General features: G+C 33.4%; 1 protein-coding gene across 1 annotated transcript in view; it reads right to left on the bottom strand.

Moving 5' to 3' along the window:
- Positions 1–22,073, bottom strand: part of ATRNL1 (attractin like 1) — a 507,336-nt gene that overhangs the window by 405,467 nt on the left and 79,796 nt on the right. The window contains exons 10-13 of the mRNA XM_087725861.1: positions 20,698–20,852; positions 11,887–11,971; positions 11,257–11,465; positions 575–693 (exon numbers count right to left, since the gene is read on the bottom strand). Coding sequence (XP_087581987.1) covers positions 575–693; positions 11,257–11,465; positions 11,887–11,971; positions 20,698–20,852 — 568 coding nt within the window. The remainder of the gene's footprint in view (positions 1–574; positions 694–11,256; positions 11,466–11,886; positions 11,972–20,697; positions 20,853–22,073) is intronic.

The following is a 22,073-nucleotide window of genomic DNA, read 5'->3' as shown; positions in this document are numbered from 1 at the left end:
TTCAGCCCCACGATTCTATTATTTCAATGGTACTCTTTGCCAGTAAGCATGCATTAATTTGAGAAACATTTTAAATATTAACTGTCAACATTTTTTCCTGATAAACTGGTAATAAAATAGAAGTGGCTATGAACTTCTATTTAATTCTGATAAATGTATTTTGATTACTTGACATGCATAATTTTCTTAGCTGCACTAATCTTGCAAATTTGAGCATAGTTTATGAAGAAGAGGAAAACAGCCAAAAGGCCTCTACATGATTATGATTCATACTTCCCCAATGGTTAGATATGAAGAATGCTTCAGAGTACATTAAGTTATTACATTAGTTACTTCAAGTTTAAGTGCTTTGTTTTATTGGAAAGGAAAATGGGAAAATAACTGCTGTACAAGTTTCATTATTTCTCTTTTCAATTATATTAAATACATTTGCAATTGATGTATGATGTTAATTCAGCATTAGCATCAAACTCTGATTTTAATATGACATTTACATTTGATGGCACCAAAGAGCAAGCTAATGATTACAAAACAGAATAATTAACAAAACCACAATGTAGTAATCAACACTCACCATGCTGCAGTTACTGTTTGCAGAAATGCATTTCTTATCATCACACCATTGACAGCCATTTGTATTAGCAGTACAACTGGCACAGTCTGCATATTTGTAACATCTGTCATCTGCTGCGGCTATCAGACAAATGGAAAGTGTCACAAAACATCAACATGAGAGACTGAGAATGTCATGCTTTTTAATTTGCACATTTTTAACTGTTGCTCTAAACAATATTTATTGTACTATTAATTGCAAGTGCTACTTTTAGTCTAAGATTAATATTCTTCAATAAAAAGCAAGTAATATAGGTTATATTTCATTTAATCTCAGTCATGCATATATTCTACTGGGAACTTTTCTAGTTTTAGGCTTACCAAACAATCATTCCCGGAACAACCTTTCCTAAAAAAATAATTTCTATACAATTTGTAAGTTTTTGTTATATTCATGTGAACTTCACATTCATGTGAACTTTTCATTCTTTACTCATTAATTGATCAAAGTATCACAGTAAATTTTAACTACTATCCATAAAATACATTTTTAAATCTGAAAATTTAAAATCCTGTTTGTTATATTTTATTTTACGTTATATTGGACTATCTGTATATTCTTACATGCAGCACATACAAAGTAAACGAGAAGCCTATCTTACTGGCTCTTTTTATCTCATCATATCTTTGCAACAAATGTATTAGTACATCAAACTTATACCAGCAAATGCAGATTTAGCAGCCAATGATTTCCTAGTTGGATGGGGATTTGATTGATATAGCACAATAAATATCCAGAGTATGAATTCAGGATTGTGGAGGTCTCAAGCATCTTATCAGTTTATTTATTTATTTATTTATTTATTTATTTATTTACCATAGGGTTCACTTACTATATTAAGCCTTAATTTAACATATGTATGCATTTATTCAATATTATTTAGATGGGTTTCACAATATTAGATGGCTTCATAAACATGGTGTAGAAATACTTCAAAAAGTCATAAAAGGGTAACTAAAATCATAGTTTAGAAATCATGGTTGAAGTTTTGCACAACATGACATTGAGGTGAGAGAAAATTTATGAACTTTTAGAATGATCTATAATCTGCAGTATTGTGACTTATAAGAAAGCTAGTTTGATGTAGCAGTTAAGGCACCAACCTAAAAACTGAGGAACCATAAGTTCTAATTGTGTATTAATACAAAACCACCTAGTGCCTTTACGGAGAAGGCCCTTCTTCTGGGTTCCGTCAGATGTACCACCTCAAGGGACAGGATACACAACATTCCTTGCCTCCCCATTCTAGTGGGTCGGGTGGATATGACCGGCAAGAGACAGTCCCTCAGATAACCTGAACTTGTGGTCCATACCATACCAATATTTTTCCATAAGACAGTCATCTTTCACTTTGCATTAGTTATGTGGGCTCCCCATTTCTTTACATATCACAGTAAATATCCAGAGGAGGAATTCAAGATTATATTCAACAGTTAAAACTGAATTTCGTAAATTTTGCTTTTATAAAATTTATTTTTAACTGTTGAGTACAACATTGAATTTTTATGGCATGTGTTTCTCTGCAAGTACATAACAATAAAGACAATGAATGAAAATATGTTGAGCTATTCTTCTATGTAGGCTACAGCATCTGACATTATTACAATCAGCTATATCTGTTACTCCATCATTGTATATATACTGCTACACAAATACCAAGGAATTTTATGTTCCTTCATAATTGAAGTAAATGTTTCTAATCCCATGATTCTGATAGGCAAAGATTTGCAAATCAGCATTTCTTCTTCAACAAATGACTCTACATAAGCAAATACACAAATTTGATTGCTAAACTTGAAATATCAGTGGATTTACCTGCTTGAAAGGAAAACCTGTTGTGCTCTGCTTTACTTGTTTTATTAGGTCCTTGTCATAAAAAAATTGACATAACCTTTACACATCATTATCAAACAGTAGTACATATTCATTATTTCTAAATATGACCAATCATGAATTCTACTAGATGTTTTCTGCATGGTTTAACCAAGTTTTCTGCAAGAGTAAAAGCTTCACCTGCTTTTGCTATATGATAAATCACAAGACAGCAAGTTTCAAAGACACTGTTGTTGTTGCACAAATTATTCTATGGAATTCAGCACATTTTCTTTTGAAACACTTGGGGCTTTTGTCTTTCAAATTGGAATGTTTGTTTCCAGATGGCCTTGTAATTTTTCTGGATTCATATTATTGCTATTATTGTTATTATTGTTCTCATTTGATTTGTTTGATTTGTTTTGTTGACAGTCCACATAAAATGAAAGTTGATAACACTGTATTATTTAGCTTGAACTTTATTTCTAAGGACTTGTACAATTAAAACAACAGCAACAGTACTGGAATGTTCAATTTTTCTGTTTTCATCTTTTTCTGTACTGCCTGCAACTGTACAAGTTTGTAGCCAATGAACTGGAAAAATATTCATAGTATATAAATATTTATTAACTCTAATCAAAAGAATAAAAATATTCCTATACTGAGGGGTATATATCTAAGATACATACAGAAGTTGAATATTATTAAGCTGAAAAAATATGCAGAAAATTCACCATTTGTGATGCCACTTAGAATGAATCCATTACAGGATGACTCACTTGTACATAAACGTGACATGCAGCACAAAATGTACATGTTTCACATTAATATAATGAAATTAAATTGATTTCTCCATTGTGAATTATTGGCTGCAGCTTTTTAAACATCATCTTCATTTTCCTTCCTTTGCAAACCTGATTCTCTCACATGTTTACCCCAGAAGAAAAAGAGCTCAGTGACTTAACATGCTAAAGATTGTATTTGCTCCAGCGGTTCGAGTCCTAACACTGTGTGTCGGGGTGCGCTCCTATCACTAGCCTCAGCTTCTGCCATCTAGCAGTTCAAAATCATGTTATTTTCAAGTAAATAGGTACCACTTTAGCGGGAGACAATTTGGTGCTTTGTGCGGACAATTAAGAATCCTGCTTGTAGTGGACCTTTGCAGCCCATTGGCAAGGCCCATTGGCAAGGTGGTTTAAGTATAGAAAGAAAGCTGATGCTGCAGGAAGGCCACATCTTTCTTTCTGATTAGGAGTTAGCTCATTCCCTATGGTGCATCTTGGGAAGCTCATGAGCATGAACCAAACAGGGCTAGCAGTCTTAGGCAGGCAAACTACTACTCTGTATTAGCATTATAATCTCCTAGCTAACTAATGTAATATCGCCATATGCTAAATAAATAAATAAACCCCAGGAGACACATATGCAGCACTGCTGCACAGTACAATTTTATGTTTCTTTATTAATTTGGACCAAGCATAGGATCCCCGCTTGATGATTAAGCAGATACGTGAATTCATACATCTATGTTCTAAAACATAGGAAAAAAGACACTTTTAAACAATATTTCTGTTGGTACATGACCTTTTTTTGACATGATGGACGACTTTGAATTGAGAGATATTTGGCGAGAAAGAAACGCAGAGGAATATGATTTCACCTTCTTTTCTGATAGACATCAATCCTTTTCAAGGATTGATTTTATACTAATCACTAATGATTTACTTTCTAGGGTGAAGAAGACAAAGATTGCGGCGAGGGTCCTTTCGGATCATAACCCAGTTTGGATGGAATTGGGAAGGATAGTGCAGGCAAGAAGGTCTTGGAGGCTGAATGAAAACTTATTTAGATATGAGAAGTACATTAATGATTGTAAAAAATTGTTATCTGAATACTTGGTTCTGAATATGAATAAGGGTACACCTATGGAATTTGTATGGGATGCAAGCAAAGCATATATGAGAGGAGTACTGATGAATATAAACAAAATACATAGACATAAACAAGGGCTGAAACGAAAAGAATTGGAAGAGGAAATTAAAGGGAAAGAGTTGGAGTTAACATTGAATCCAGGCGACACAAAGGTTAAGGAAGCAATTACTGTATTAAAATCCCAATTTGATATGTTGATCTCTGATCAGGTAGCCACTAGTTTATTATATGCAAAACACAATACTTTTTGTAACGCAAATAAACCGGGCAGATGGTTAGCTTATCAGATTAGGAAAAAAACGAAAACTCGAAATATATCTAAACTGACTTACAGAGGGAAGGAGGTGTTTCAACAGGAGGAGATTCAAAAGGCATTCCGGGAATTCTTTACAGAATTGTATAAAGGGGACAAAATTAAGGGTTTAGATATAGACAAATACTTAGATAAAGACAAAATACCCCTAGTTAGAGAAGAGTACAGGCAAAAGTTGAACCAACCAATAACCTCAGGGGAAATCTTGCAGGTAATTAAGCAACTAAAGTTAGGGAAAGCGCCAGGCACAGATGGCTTGACAGCGGTTTACTATAAAAATTTACAGTTAGAAATGGTAGAACCTCTTAGAGAACTATTTAATAAAATTCAAACAGAAGGTAAAGTGCCCCCATCTTGGAAGACAGCGTTTATATCTTTGATACCCAAAGAAGATCAAGATACTACCCAACCAAAAAATTACAGACCTATCTCATTACTTAATGTAGATTATAAAATTTTTACTAAAATACTAGCAAATAGGTTAATGGTGGTTATGCAACAATTGATACATACCGACCAAACAGGTTTTATACACGGGAGACAGATGAAGAGTAATGTCAGACTAATTATTAATGCATTAGAATATTTGGGAAAGAATAACCAAATTCCTGCTGCGTTCATATTTCTGGATGCTGAGAAGGCCTTTGATCGAGTTAACTGGCAATTTCTGTTGAAGATATTGCAAAAAATGCAGATAGGAGATAGCTTTTTACGGTCAATTAAAGCAATATACCAACAGCAAACAGCCCAAATCATAGTCAATGGAAGTTTAACAGATCCTTTTCAAATCGGAAAAGGTACAAGACAGGGCTGTCCTTTGTCCCCACTATTGTTCATTATAACTTTGGAAGTATTGTTGAATAAAATACGGGGCTTGGATGGTCTAAAAGGGATCAAGATTAGGCAACAAGAATACAGAGTCCGCACTTTTGCGGATGATTTGGTCATAATATTGGAACAACCGCAGGAATCTAGTATGGTTTTAATGAATACGATTAATCAATATGGTCAAGTGTCTGGTTTTAAAATAAATTTAGGAAAAACAAAAATATTAGCTATTAATATGAATACTAAACAAAAGGAAGAACTAGGAGGGATGCTAGGATGTGAGGTAGTCAAAAAAGTCAAATATCTTGGGGTTAATATTTTAGCCTCAAACGGGAAATTATATAAGCACAATTATGAACCACTATGGCAGAGTATACAGATAGAGATGAAAAAATGGGAGAAATTGTACTTATCTTTGTTGGGTAGGATAGCGGCAGTGAAAATGAACATCTTACCAAAATTTTTATTTCTTTTTCAAATGTTATCTATACTTTAAAAAGATGCAAATCTTTTAGAATGGCAGAAGGGTATCAACAAATTTGTATGGGCCGGAAAGAAGCCGAGGGTAAAGATGAAAATAATGCAAGATGTACCCGAGAGAGGAGGCTTGAAATTACCTAACCTAAAATTATACTATGATGCAGTGGCGCTATCCGCAATTAGTGATTGGACCCATTTAACCAACGATAGAATACTGAATATCGAGGGACACGATCTGGTATATGGTTGGCATGCTTACTTGTTATTCAACAAAAAATTGGATAAGAATTTTAAAAGTCATATCTTAAGAAATGCTTTACTGCGGGTTTGGAAAAAATATCAATATAAACTAAATGACAAGTTACCCATGTGGGCAATTCCTAGACATGCAATTGAAAATATGAATATAGCACAAAAACAGGATAGAACCACCTACAGACAACTTCTTACTTTGGAAAGGGGGGTGCTACAACTAAAATCGTTAGAGGTATTGAAAGGAGAGAAGGTAGTTCAAACATGGTTCCAGTATGGCCAATTACAGGCCAGGTGGAAAATAGACCAAAAAACTGGTTTTATCCAAGTTGAAGATAATTTGTCTAAACAAATAAGAGATCAAAGTTTAATACATATAAAGAGGATATATAATGTACTAATACAGATGGATTCGGAAACAGAATTAGTTAAAGATTGTATGATAAAGTGGGCTCAAAATATTGAAGAACCAATAATGTTGGATACATGGGAAAGAATATGGGTAAGAAATGTGAAATTCACACAAGAACAAAACCTGAAAGAAAATTTTTATAAGATGTTTTATAGATGGCACTTAGATCCTAGAAAGCTGGCTTCTATGTATCCGAATGTACAGCCTAAATGTTGGAGATGTGGTTCTCTCGATGCTACATATTTTCATATATGGTGGACTTGTCAAAAGGTTAAGGCATTTTGGATAAAAATGTGGTGGATTATGCAAAATATCTTTAAAAGAAGGATAAAGTTTACTCCTCAGTTATTTTTACTAGGTATATGTACTGACTTTACAGCGCTAGAGACTAATTTGGTTCTGCACCTAATAACGGCAGCAAGACTGTTGGTGGCGCAATACTGGAAGAAGGAAGACTTGCCTACAACTCAAGAATGGACATTGAAAGTCACAAACCTAGCCGAGATGGCGAAAATATCGGCATATCTTAAAGACCATTCAAATGAGAGATATAAACAAGACTGGAAAAAATGGATTGACTATATACAAAACAAATATGGGACTAAGAAATTACAGATAGCCTATGCTTAAGATTAGGAATAATCTAAACTGCTCAAAGTTAGTGTAACAGGAAGAAGCTGAATTCAATGCAGAGATGTTATTAACTTCTTTTTTTTAATTTCCTTTGTCTCAATATCTTTTTGAGACTGTGTTTGTTAAAAATCTATACCGTTTACGGGCTCTGGGAAATCGGGGGGGAGGGAGGTGGGGTGTTAGGGGGGAGGGGGGAGGGGGGATATATAGTATGTGCTAGATTTTAAAGTAACGTGACGGCACTTGTATACTATTGCTCTTTAATTCCACTGTAAAAATAGGACAAGCTGAATATATTAATAGATTGTAGAAATACACCGAAGGAAGGAGTAGACGGATAGAAGAAAGAGGGGTAGAGAGGGTGGGAGAGAGGACTGGAGGGAGGGGGAGAAGGAAGGGAGGGAGTGTATTGGGAGAGAGGAGTGGTAGAGGGGGAGGGGAAGTAGGGTAGAGGGGAATGATGGAGGGAAGAAGGGAAGTTGGAGGGGGGCAAAAGAAAGGGTGTATGGAGGGTCGAAGAGGTACATTGGGTTTCTATTTTGGGGGGTATTGTCGACAAGAGGAATGGCTGTGTTTATTGTTTAATGTTATATGGCACCGGTTATGCACAGTATATATGTGACTGTACGAAAATGAAATGGAAAATAAAAACACATTTACAAGAGAAAAAAAATCCTCAATATAAAATAAATGTTAAAATGAGTCCTAAAGCATTCATCAAAGCATGACAATTTATCTCTAGCAATGTTCAAGCTGAAATGGAAGCAATCATTTCAATTGTTTACCAAAGAAAATGATATGGAAAGTCATGAAATAAGAAAAAGTTGTCGCATTTTCATTAATCTAAATATATTTTAAAATCAACTCCTTTTACCTCCTGTATTAGTCATGTATCTTATTTACTCCTAACAGCTATTATTGAGGAAGTTGTTCTTGTTTTTGTTTCCTGAGCATCGTAAGAATGCTGCATATTGTACAAATATAGTGGCAAAGCTATCTACTCCACAGTTATTGGGGAAATGGGAATTTCTTGAATAAGCACAGAAAATGCTTGTGGAAAAATTAGTACCAAGATGCATCTTAGAAAATGGAACAATGTGAAATAGAGGAGATTGAAAGAGAAAAAGTTACACATTTAAGCTCATCAAGAAGATGTTTTCTATCTGGAGCTTCAGAACAGATTCCAAAGTTTCATTGTGGGTAAAGTTTCTGGATGAAAAAGAGCTTTCGCAAGCCTCATTAATGATATAGGGAAGTCTACTGGGATCTGCAAAGGGGTGGAGTTCTGTCTCTATTCTGAAGGGAAAGAAATGACAGGTGGTAGTAATACAAGGCTTCCTACTGAGAGGATCAAAGCAGTAAACTGTTATCCAGACTATCAAGAGACTGCTGCCTTCCTGTGGCAAAAAAATAGGATGTAATGGAAAAAAAGATTCTTTAAATCTACTAATAAATATCCTTTCTACTGAGATAGGATGGGGTATAAAGGACCCAGTCAAATAGAACCTTAAAAATGGTAAAAAGTATTGTGAAGAAAAGTTATCTTAATCTGAACTTTCTTTATTATATTTGATAAAAGGAAGCTTGGAAATAGTTCCTTGTGCCACAATTCCACAATTGATAATTCATTCACTGAGCACCTCTTTGAATATCTTTCACTCTATAAGCCTTGGTCAGGAAGGCCAACTCATTACATCTTGAAATCAGAAATAAATTGTATTCAAAGCACTGAGAGAGCTTTTGAGAATTATGACTTTCCCCAGAACCAGAGGAAATCTTTACCTTTGATCTGAGAGCATTCAAGAACATGCTACAAGCAGAGCTGGGATCATGAAATTTTTGCTCCTTATCAAGCTTAACAATATATAGACTAGTAATATCTTTATCTTTTAGAAAAGCTCTCATTTATCTCCTTAATTAGCAGCTACCTGTTTCAGAAATGTTTCTTTCTACTATGCATGTTTTTATAGCGTTGATAATCAGTTGTACTGGAATATGGAAACAGCTTTGATAAAGGCATGGAGAAGCCATTAATTAAGGAAGGGAAATGACAACAGTTCTAGGAAAGGTGAAAGAAACAAAAAATAACTCTGCCTTTATTCTATTCAAAATGGATATAAGCAAAAGAGTTGACATAAAGAAGGTGGGAAATGTAGTCTTCACAAAGATAGAAAAATGGTGCACTGCTTAGATGATAGTAACAAGATTCAGGAGAACAATAACAAGCTAGTATAAACTGGTAATATGAATTTCAACAGGAACAAATGAAAAGTCCTACATTTGGGCGGGGAAAAAATCTAAGATGGGTACAGAATGGAAGGACCATGCTGTGGGTGGGGCATGGAAAAGAGATCTGGGTGTCTTGGTAGATTTCTAGTTAAAGATGAGGCATGAAATTGCAAAAAGTGTTATCCCAGGCTGCATCAACAGAATTATAGCATAAACACTAAAAGAAGTCACACTTCTTAATTATGTGTTCATCAGATCATGTACCTTAATATTATATTCTGTTCATGTTCCTGCATTACTGCATTCAGTAAGACACTGAAGCAGAAGGTAATTAAGATGGTACGTAGTCCTGAATTTTTTAAAAAATGGTCGAAGACATTGGATATGTTTAGCTTGATAGAAAATGAGGGACATGATAGATGTCTTCAAAAATCTAAGGGGCTGCTTTGTAGAAAACAGAGCAGAACTGTTCACAGATTCTAGAACCAGGACAAGAAACAATAATTTTCAGTTAAAAGAAAACAGATGCAGATTATTTCATGAAACATTTCCTAAAAATATGAGTTATTCAACAATGGAATAGACCACAGGAGTTGATGGATTGTTTCATGAGACTTGTTTAAGCAAATACTGGGTAATAGGACATCCTATTAATCCTAATCCTACTACTACTATTTGTTCTAGTCCTGACCAAGCATGAGATTGTAGCAGTTCATCTGTAAATTCCATTCAATTCCTTACATTATAAGATTTACTGTATTTAAAATTCATTTAATACATTTTGATTTGTTTCCACATTCTTTTCAACCTCTTATCACAAAAGCTATACTGGCCTTTTAAAGTGGTTTTTACATTCTTTCTGCCTACTTGCCTACTTTTCAAAGGTTATTCATATCATTTCCCCTTTTAGCCTAGCATTCCATTCAACTCAGTACTTTTTTCTTTGATTTGTAAATCTTCTAAAACTAAAGAGACTTTTTCTTAAGTCTATATGCTCTACCCTGATAAAGCATTGGCAACATCTCAACATCTTACAGTCCCTCATCTTTTCATCTCTTTATTATCTGTTATTTTCAAAAAAAATCTTAATAATTGGCATGTTTTAATAATTTAAAGTTGCACCATTGAATAGCTTTTTAAATAAAAGCAAAATCAATGTGAATTACCACATATATAGGTATCAATTGTCAAAAGAGATGAACTACATATATTCTTTATACTTAGATTCTGCAATCAGTTCTAAATAATGGTCATCATTACTTTTTCTTTTAAGGTTTCCAAAACCTATAACATCATACATCATACATCATGCTTAATAACAAATTTCCTATTTCTCCTTTTTATTGAAGTTACACTAGAAGAGCTACAATAGGGGGTGGGGAAAAGAAGATGCCTAGATTGAAGCTGCTCCATGGAAATAAGAAGTAAGTCATAATCTTGAAGCCTTTATCTGACAGTTCCCAAGAGAATGCAATTAGACTGGAAAGATTTTTGTAAATATGTGATCAACCATAAAGACACCACATTGGCCTTCACATGAAATTGCTCTGGTTCCATACAAACACACACACACACACACACACACACACACACACACACACTTAAATTGTCACCTTGGTTTAGGTAGCTTAAAAAATGTACATTTTTTAAATCCAAATGTATTTTCACAGCAGAATTGGCCAAGCAATGCACTCATTGCATTCATGTATTTAGTTTAATGTGTATTCTCAATATTACAGGAAATTTACCTACCCATTTTTCTGGGACATTTTGGCCTAAGGATGTTAGTATCCTGTCCAAGTTCCCATGACACACAGTGATTTTTGTTCCATAAGCATCTTAATCCTGGCCCAGCAGTTTTACAAAGATCTTCATCCCTGAATGCTTCACAATTTGGAGGTTTGTATACAAGGATGTCATTCAACAAAATGCTTGAAAAGCCTCCAAATATATACATGGACCTATCAAATAAAATAAAATAATAATGTTTTTCTACAAGAATAGATATCAAAGCCATGAATTGGCCTTGTTTTCATTCCCTTTTAAAAGTGTATTTGGATGCACATGTACATTTTTACAATTACTATAGCTTCACTCAATGACTAACATATTTTAATCTTCAAGTTTAATTTCAGTCTTATTTATACATTTCTTTTTACAAGGTTTTTCAATCATTATACTTTATTTCTAACAAACACTTGGTCAAATGAAGTAGCATTTAAATTTAAATACATAAATTACTAATACTGAAAGTATTCATATTTTACAAGTTTTGATTTAAATGGACACTCAGTATTGGCTTACATGGTAACCAGACAATAATTCATATTATTCATAAATTTGGCCCCTTTTTCTTTTAGCCAATGTTGAGAAATACATTACCCATTGCTGACAATTGCAGAATGACCAAATCTGTTCACATCCCTATGAAGACTTGGTTTTTGAAGAATTTTCCATTCATCACAAGCTAATAAAAGAAGAGAATATAATTTGCTGTTACTAGACTTCAGTATTAGCATAAAGTGTAATAATTGCAAAACAATCAAAATCTCTCACATCACAATGAAATTAAGTTGAAATAATTTTTGATTATTATAATGTAAATATATAATTATAATTTTCTGTTTATAAGCCTTAAGAAAATATATCTTAATATATAACAATTGAATATATTTCCATACAACCTTTAATTATTTTAAATATTACATATTCTACCGACTGAATTAAACTCATTGTAATCTAGTCTATCCTCTAAGGTAGATCAATATTATCATCTTACAGCAGACATATGATCTGCCATAAAATGTATGAATGAAGTCCTTGGGAGCTCTCCGAACTTGGTTGTTTGCAAACATTTCATTACCCAACTAGGCAACACCATCAGTGCTAGGATGGGGTTTGCTCCATGTTTATATGCAGTAACTTACCCTGTCAATGTTGCCAAGGTATTGATTAGGCTATTATTATTTTTATTTGTTTGTCTGATGTTAATTCCTGCTTATCTGGGTTTAGGAGGAGGAATATTGGTTTTTTGTTGGTTTCTGTCTTCTTTAGTTTAATTATGATGTCTTTTGAATGGTTTGTAAATAGGTTTAATCTCCATGTGTTTATTGATGGCTGATTAGTCTGAATTCCAAACCTCCAGGAATATGCTAATATTTTTGGATTAGCTTGGTATAGGATGCTCATAAATTTCCAGTTGAAATTATTATCGAGTCTGAACATTTGTTGTGAGATTAAGGAGTTTTCATGATGTCTTCCGACTGCTAGGTGAACTTCATGGATCTGCTCTGCCAAATCTTATGCCTATCTGTCCTATAAGAGGGCTGTTACAAACTTTATACTGTATGTTGTAGATGACTTTTTGTTTGTTTGTTTGTTTAAGAACTGAGGTGGCACAGTGGTTAGGGTGCAGTACTGCAGGCCACTTCAGCTGACTGTTATCTACAGTTCAGCGGTTCTAATCTCACCAGCTCAAGGTTGACTCAGCCTTCCATCCTTCCGAGGTGGGTGAAATGAGGACCCAGACTGTGGGGGCAATATGCTGACTCTGTAAACCGCTTAGAGAGGGCTGAAAGCCCTATGAAGCGGTATATAAGTCTAACTGCTATTGCTATTGTTCTAGAGATACTGGATCTTTCAGTTTATTTAGGATGTTTTTCTTGGGGTTCTATTATCATAGTGATTGTAATATTAGGCAGTAGTATCAGTGGCCATTGCAAGTTGCTTGCTATCATGTTGTGCTTAATATGTTTTACAGTTATGCAATTATACTGCTATCACTTTCTAAGCATATTTTTCTTGAATCAATATCAATATATAAGTATATATTTCTAAAAAGTATTACCTGAACATGATGTTCATGTTTAAATTGATATTCATAAATGTTTCATATTCTACTGAACTCTATAAAACTATATAGTAATCTGATCTGAAACCAATTTCTCATTATGTCATGCCAGTATGGACTGCATGGTTTATCACTACGTTTGTTATACTGCAACTCCTTTCAGAGAACATTAATAATGTAGCATCTACTTTGGATGTGACACAAATTTTATATAAATCCCACTTCTGTACAGACATATGAAAAGCATTGCACTGTTATTTGTCTCTTTAAGTATTCCTATTCAGTTTTAATCTATTTACTTTTTTCATTTGAGGCATGTGAAAATAGAACTGTTTTTTTCTGGAACGTTTTCTATATACAACTTTATGCATGCTGACACAGTACTGATACTCTAGTAGGTTGCTGCAGACATGCTGTTTGCAAGCTGCAATACATTTCTCCTTTGCCCTACAGGATTTGCATTAGAGATTTTGCCATTGCACAAGCAATTATAAACTTTACAATAATCAAAGTCAAATTATCTTTTTGCAATTGTTTCATCACTATATTTTAGAATTCTGCTCTTCATCATTATCATCTACACTACAGAATAAAAAACCTTGTTTCCTGAGATAGCAGCTTATTTATGGATTTCAGCTTGTCATTCCTTCCTTTCAACATTGTTGAAATACAATGTGCTTCAAACTTTGCAAATAATGTTTCATTTCTCTATATGTCATGGACCAGAATATCACTGTGACCAGTTTTCAGTCATATTTCCAGTATCAAAAATCAGTAGCTGAATCTTTTTGGTATTATTAGTGTTTAGAATCCTTTTGACACCATCCAGTTTAAACTTTCCCAGAACCATTAATATATATTTAACACCTTCTAATGATTCTATTAGCAGTAATTGGAATTCCACTTTCATATCTTCCATCATCCTAAGTAAATGATACATTCCATATAAAGCTGTGAAAATCACTTGAAAGAATGATTTGTTCTAAGGATTTCCATGAATGAAATATCAGTCCTTATAGCACAACACTCAAAGGATTTAGCATTTCTTTGAGAATATTTGTATATTTGGTCAGGTTACTTTACATTTCAACCTGACATATTCATATTTTCACTTGTAAAGGAACGTAAAACAGAACTTTGGAAAAGAAGAGGAGCCCTGAGAAACAAACTCATCAAGAACTTGATTTGACTTTGACTGGTATAAAATGATAAGAGAGAGAAATTCTGACAGGTTTTCAAGATTCCGTCATTGTCTACAACATAAAGTAATACAGATAGTACTTGACTTATGACAAGTGAATCCAAAATTTCCAACCCTAAGCACAACAGTTAAGTAATTTTTGCTCCATTTTACCTTTCTTGCCACAGCTATTAAGTGAATCACTGCAATTGTTAAGTTACTTATATGGTTAGTTAAATGAATCTGGCTTCCCCATTGGCTTTGCTTGTTAGTGGGTTGCAAAAGTAATCACATGACCCTGGGACACTGCAATTGTCATAAATAAATGCCATCTCCAACCATCCAAATTTTAATCGTGCAACCATGCGGATACTGCAACAGTCATAAGTGTGGAAAAACAATCATTAAGTAACTTGTTCCATTGTCACTATAACTTGGAACAGTCACTAAACAAATTATTGTAAGTCAAGGACTCCCTATATACCTGGAATCTATGGAGTGTCAGTTTTTTGGTCTAATTCTTTAAAGTAGAGAAGTGTTAGTCTTTCAAGAATTGTTTCATTCTTCCCTATTGCATATTAGACAAAGTCAAGAATATATTGATCAACATTTTCCATTTCTCAGAACCGAGTTGCTGTTTCTTCTCCCTTAACAGTTCATTCATTACTATTCCTTTACATCAGGGGTCCCCAACGCCCAATCCACAGCCAGTTGGAAACTAGGCTGTGCAAGCAGCAGCGTGCGAGCTTGTGAAGCTGCTTTGCCCAAGCAGTGCATGCAAAATCATTCCATCTCCCTCCTGCCACTGACAGTCCGCGAGCCAGAAAGGTTGGGGACCACTGCTTTACATCATTACAGCTGCATCACAGCATGGTTGAAAATGTAGTTCTGTCCCTAATGGTTTTCATAGTTCTAATTTTCAACATGCATAGAAAGCTATTTGTTTTACTTAATGTTTACTTAACGTTAGCTTAATTCTTACTAATACTTAAATACTTATCAAAAGAAATAGCTTTAAAATAGAAGCTGTATTATTAACAGCTCTCCTAAAATATTAGCTTATTATATATAGAAAGTAAACTTCATTAGAATCATGTATTAATCTTTCAGGTTCAAAAACATAAGATAGAATTTTCATATGTGCCATAAACTACCTATGGCTACTATGATTCTTGATAATGCACTATTTTGCTGCTAGTGCTTAAGCATCAATGAGAAATATCAAAAATGTTTGGCAGAAAGGTACTTGAAGGAAAAGCCTTTAAAAAATCATAAAAGATGAATATTACAATAATAAAATAGTGAAAGGATGCCAATCAAAGTGGAACAAGGGAAGAACAATAAATGTGTATTTCTCATATTTGGTTTACAAGAGTCTTGATAAAATGATATTATGGACTGGAAAATAAATAAGACTGAATAATTATGGGTTGATTGTATTTCAGATATATGTTTCTCATGGGAATAATATAAGAAATAAAGATCTAAACAGCTTGTCAATTATTTCATAAATTCAGTTCAATTTTTTTTATAATTCACTTGTATCAGACTGCTTACTATAAGCATTTGAACAACTAAATGTACAAGAAGAGAAGCCTGCAGCTAAAAGACCTGTATGCCATTTATTGTAATTTGGTCAAGGGTAGAGCAAATCAGGGTTTTTGTTCTTTCCCCCCTGGGAAAGTGGGCTTTATTTCTGAAGAAAAATCATTATTAAAAGCTAAGTTTAAGATAAGGAATCCTTGCAGCCTGCAGATATAACTCCTTTTTTGCTCATGTTATTTGTCAAACTGGCAGGTCTTTTCAATATACTATAGAAAGAAAAAGAATCATGTTACAAGCAGGCTTTCTTATCTTCTTTAGTCTTCCCAGTAATGGCTAAACATTGAACAAACTTCTGGGCTAAAAAGTCATTTTGCTTAGTTTTTCAAAACTCTTAAAAATAGATTTTTAAATGAAATCTATATTCATTCATTATCAAGTGTAACTATTTCAAAGGAGAATGTATGCCGTACTTAACAGTTTTAATTTGTCCTTGCTTGGAGTAAACGGTGGAAGCACATAAATTATAGCTAAAAACAGACATTTATAATTAAATATATCATAACAAAAGCATCTGAGATATAAAAGGGTTAGTATGTTTGGCTCTAGCCTCATTGATCAAAGTGACTTCAGGGATACCCAACTGTTCACAAATGCACATAATTCTAAATGCTATTGATACAGAAATTGCATTAGAATGAAACATATGAAGATAGCTGAGTTTCACTGGAAATAATTCAGATAAGCATTTAAGGTTTCAAATTACATGGGGGGGGGAAATCAAATAAAATAGCAGTAGCAATAGCAATAGCAGTTAGACTTATATACCGCTTCATAGGGCTTTCAGCCCTCTCTAAGCGGTTTACAGAGTCAGCATATTGCCCCCACAGTCTGGGTCCTCATTTTACCCACCTTGGAAGGATGAAAGGCTGAGTCAACCCTGAGCCGGTGAGATTTGAACCGCCAAACTGCAACTAGCAGTCAGCTGAAGTGGCTGCAGTACTGCACTCTACCCACTGCGCCACCTCGGCTCTAAATTCTAAATTCTACTTTAGCTCTATACTAAAATTTGAGATGATATATGGAAACTTTGTCTCTATCCAAATAAATCTGAGAAGAAAAAATATTCTTTTAATTGCCTTTCTCAGTAAAATATGAATTTAGGTCTCTTTGAAATAACTAGCAACATATTTTAATTTCAGGCATAACATTGATATTTAAGAATAGTGTATTAAGTACTCTTAAAAGAAATATTTAGTTTTGCTAACTGAATAAAAGAATTATGATTTTTTGCTATTGGATCTGCTTTCCTAATGACAAAAAATAGCAATGAATGGCCTTTGCAATTGCTACATTACATTTTGGAAAGCATGTCAATATTTTGCTCAAGTGACTGTATTTAATTAATATTCACACACATATATGTATGTGTATACATCAAATGTGTATATATAGTCACTGTCAATATGAAAAAATCAAAAATAGCTATGAAAGTCATTTGGATGACTTTGGGCCTGTCACTCTCTCTCATCGCAAACTACCACATTGGGTTGCTATTATAGGGGAAATAGGAGGAGGAGGTATATTAAATATGTTCCCATCTTGAGTTGTAAAATAATAAAGGCAGGATGCAAATAAATAAATAAAAATGCTACATGATCAATAAAAAAGCTATCTGACATTTTGTTTCTTTTTTAAAATGAATTCTACTTACAAGTAAAAATGACATTACTTACAAAATAGCACTTTTCCCAGAAAGAAAAAACCACTCTACTTTCATTTCATTCGGTTTAATATAGTTAACTTCATTATATTCTACAGCATTCTAACTATTGTTAACACTTACCGTATTTTTCAGAGTATAAGATGCACTTTTCCCCCCTAAAAGAAAGTGAAATTTTGGGTGCGTCTTATACACCAAATGTAGCCCTGCCCACCCGCCGCTCATCACCCTTTGGCCTCTGACTCCCAGCAATTTGCCTCCTTGCAGCAAACAGCAAACAGACAGTTTCAGCTTCAGCCCAGCCTGATTAGCACAAGCAGCTGATTGTCAGCCTCTCAACCATCAGCTGTTTCAGGCTGCAAGGATTGCCATTGCCTATTGCCGCTCTCCACATGCCACATTTTCAGCCTCCGCATCCAATTTTTGGCCTCTGCGCATCCCATTTTCCACCCATTCTGATCCCCACCAACTGGAACTGGTGGGAAATGGGGCTTGCGGAAGCCAAAAACAGAGTTTGTGGAGGCAGAAATAGCAATCCCTGCAGCCTGAAACAGCTGATCATCAGGAGGCCCCTGCTGAAATTGAAACTGAAACCGGATGTTTGCTGTTTCCTGCAAGGAGGCAAATTGCTGGGAGGCAGAAGCAGATTTTTTTCCCCTTGTTTTCCTTCCCAAACTCTGGGTACATCTTATACTGCAAAGTATCTTATGCTCTGAGAATATGGTATATATACAAGGCATACTGTTGAAATGAATACAGTATATTAGTTTAGCTACCAGGCTTAGCACTCCATTTTGAATTTGAAAATAACCTCTAAAAATCATTCAGGCCATTCTAGCTATTAACGCTTCTCCTTTTGATTTCATTTTAAGAGCTCAGTTTAAGTCTCAAAAAGCCAAGTATCCTGAAGAAAGAGTCATCACCAAATAGTCCTCATTAGGACCAGTAACTGGGTCTTTAAATGACGTCATCATTATGGAAAATTGTGACTGCGCCTAGTTTTCTTTGCTGTATAACCCTGTGAAAGTCATAAATGCAAGGATTGATCACCAAGTTACTTTTTCATCAACATTGTAACAGCAACAGTCACTGCACAAGTCCATCACTAAATGTGAACTACCTATAGTGTCAAAGAAAGAGTTTTACATTCTAAACTTTCTGGGTTCAAATTCCTGCATTTCTCGTTTTCTGGAGAAATATTGGATGTGTGATCTCGGTGAACAATTCCTCCCACAGTAAGGCCAGTGATCAAAGCCTCTATTGGTCATAAAAATATAAAGTATTAATAAAATATGTGTAAGTCTAATGTTCTCTTAATTATTCTAGCTTTTTAATTAAGTAGATATTATAGACTCTGCTCTCTTTTGATATATGCTCATATAGAAACTGAAAATTTCATTTTCTATTATACTTAGGTTCAAGAGATATTCTAAGGAAGTGTTTTTAATTTAGGCTCTAGGAATAGCACAGAAGATTAAACTCACATGTAATTAATCTTCATACAAATATTAAAATTAGACAGAAATTGCATCTGTTTCACTTATATCATATCAGATTAATAATGCATGGGAAATGAGACTGCTAAAATTATAGATAATATGTTAAGTGTTTTAATTATTTAGGAAAAGAAATGATGTAGCATTACAATTTAGAACCAAAGCAGACTGTAATTTTTATATTTAAAAATAACAATCAGTTTCTGCAGTCCTAGGCTTACATTCATAATGCTCTCAGTGAATACACAAAGTTGATTACAATTTCTACATTATATGACAAGAAAATATAACCATTAAAAAAGATCTGTTGAAGGAACTCACGACTCTACATATTTTAATTTAATGCTACAAATAAAAATTACTGCCTTTAAGCTATTGATATATTACTGTATTAAATTATTATAGAACTCTGTAATAAAATTGTAGTCATTGGTATAACTACTAATATAATTTATACCATTAAAAGAAGAAATAAATGTATTAGTTTAATGTTGCACATTTTGTGGGGGTTATATATAGGGTGAGAAGCATTGAAGAATATATATCTCCTATTTGTCATAATTTCAGAAAAGTTATTATTTTTATCACATATTGCTATGTCTTCAATCACATGAAATCCTAACTGTCTATTAAACTAGGACATATGAAATATAAAAAGAATTCCCTCTATGAGTATTGGAGATCTAGTAATATATTTTTTTCTAAAACAACTGGAGAATATTTTTAAAAGCTGTTAACATTACTCTGTTGGGAAATGTAAAACTAACAAGACAACAGTGCATAGTCCCCTTCTTACCCTATTTTAGTTTGTTGTATAAATGTGCTCAAGTGGTATTACAAAGATAACTTTGTTTAAATATGTAAATTCATTCTGACTTTTTAATGCCTAAATTTAGGAAATTATTATTATATTAAGAATGATATATTTAAAATGGAGGACCAAAATGGCTGTTCACTCATCCCTCTGACACAGGGCCTGAAATTGCCTTTTCAATAATGTGGACTTGCTCTGATGCCATCTTTTATTCTTTGTTCTTATGATTGTATTATTGTCCTCTGTCCCCTTTTATCTGTGAACTGTACAGAATCTCTGAGAGTTCAGCAATGTAAAATAAATAAATAAATATAAACTAAATCAAGACCCTTGAACTTTGAATATTGTAGAAAGAAATTTGCTGTCAGAGGCATCTCAATTTTCTATCTACTGATCAAACTCAAGAATTGAAATGATAAAAATGTGGCTTGTATTATAATAAAAATATGGTTATAGCTATTCATATATATGAAGAACATTTATAGAGCAGGTTATTGTATATGTTTTTATAGTTACATAAATTATATACTATATAGTATATATTAAATTCGGAGTTCCAAACTTTCAAACATTTACTATTATACCTACCAATGTCATAGGCCAAGAAATCAGCAGAAAAACACTTCGCACCATTACTTAATGAAGTATCATTATGAGTGTTTCCACCAAAAATTAACATTGCTCCATTCATCAAAACAGCCGAGTGGAGATATCTTGCAAAGCCACTCTCTTTTAAAATTGTCCTGTTGAAAAAATGGTGTATATAAGGTATTAAGGGGAGTCAAGGTGATTTGTGTGGAATAACTATAAAGTAAACAATATTTGTTTAGCCACAGTACTAGCAATCACATCTATTTAAATACACAAAACAAATTTCAAGAATTATATTATGAATAGTCTTGAAACTGGCCAAGAAAGAAACATGAAACTATTCATCCTTTTTTTAAAAAAAATCTTATTATCCTGGTGACTTTTATTTATAATTTTATATTATAAAATATAACATATAATACATTTATATTAAAATATGAAATAAAATATGAAATTTCATTTATGTGACTTTTTTGCAAATCTAATATTTTTTCTATAATTTTAAGAACTTTTTACAGGAACATTTACACATCTGAATTCATCACCATCAATTTTGATGGTGATATTTGATCATCTTTCTGATACCACCCCTGAGCGAACATATAGAGGACCTTAAGGCCTTAAAACCACCTGCAGTAGCAATGGATCTTTTCTGCCTATGCTACTTTCAAATAATGACTATTCTAAAATCTCTTAATGAATATTGTTACTAATCTTCTATCCTCCAGTTATAACAGTGTGAATGAGTCTTTTATAGCTTACTTTTTTATGGTGGTATGCAAATCCAGATGAATTACTACTTTAAAATTATAGTAAATCACAAAGAATCCATGTTTTATTTTAATTTGGTTTATACATTATACATGAAACCTGAGATTTTAGTAAAAACTTCTTGATCAAATTGATCAAAGATGATTCTCTGTTCACTGTTTTCTACACTCCTCAATATATCTACCCCATGTGAACTAATATTTCTCACAGTTCTGTCCAAGAGATCAGGGGATATTAAGTTCTATACTGTAGAATGATTTTGTTTCTATTAATACATATATATGAAATCTCTGATCCTCTGGACAGAGTGATAACATTGAGGATATTAGAGTTGATGTTTAACGATATTCAAAATATTTAGCAATATCAACTATTATCTCAGAAAAGAAAACAGGTTGAATCCTATTGCTAGAATACTATTGTTTTCTTTACTGAGTAAAAACAAAGCAAAAAAAATTCATTTCAGTATCAAACTTAAGCATTCACATAATGAATAGCATTCATTTGTTAATCAGTTAATAAAATGTATGAGAATACATATACATATACTACAGGGGTGGGTTCCGGCAGTCACTACATTGCTGGTCCAAGCGACCCAGGCC

The sequence above is a fragment of the Thamnophis sirtalis genome, unplaced genomic scaffold, assembly GCF_051295495.1.
Source record: "Thamnophis sirtalis isolate CommonGarterSnake01/CBP01778 unplaced genomic scaffold, rThaSir2_p1.2 scaffold_11, whole genome shotgun sequence".
NCBI lineage: Eukaryota > Metazoa > Chordata > Lepidosauria > Squamata > Natricidae > Thamnophis > Thamnophis sirtalis.
Note: the sequence above shows the minus strand (reverse complement) of the source record. Positions and strands in the feature narration are given on the sequence as shown.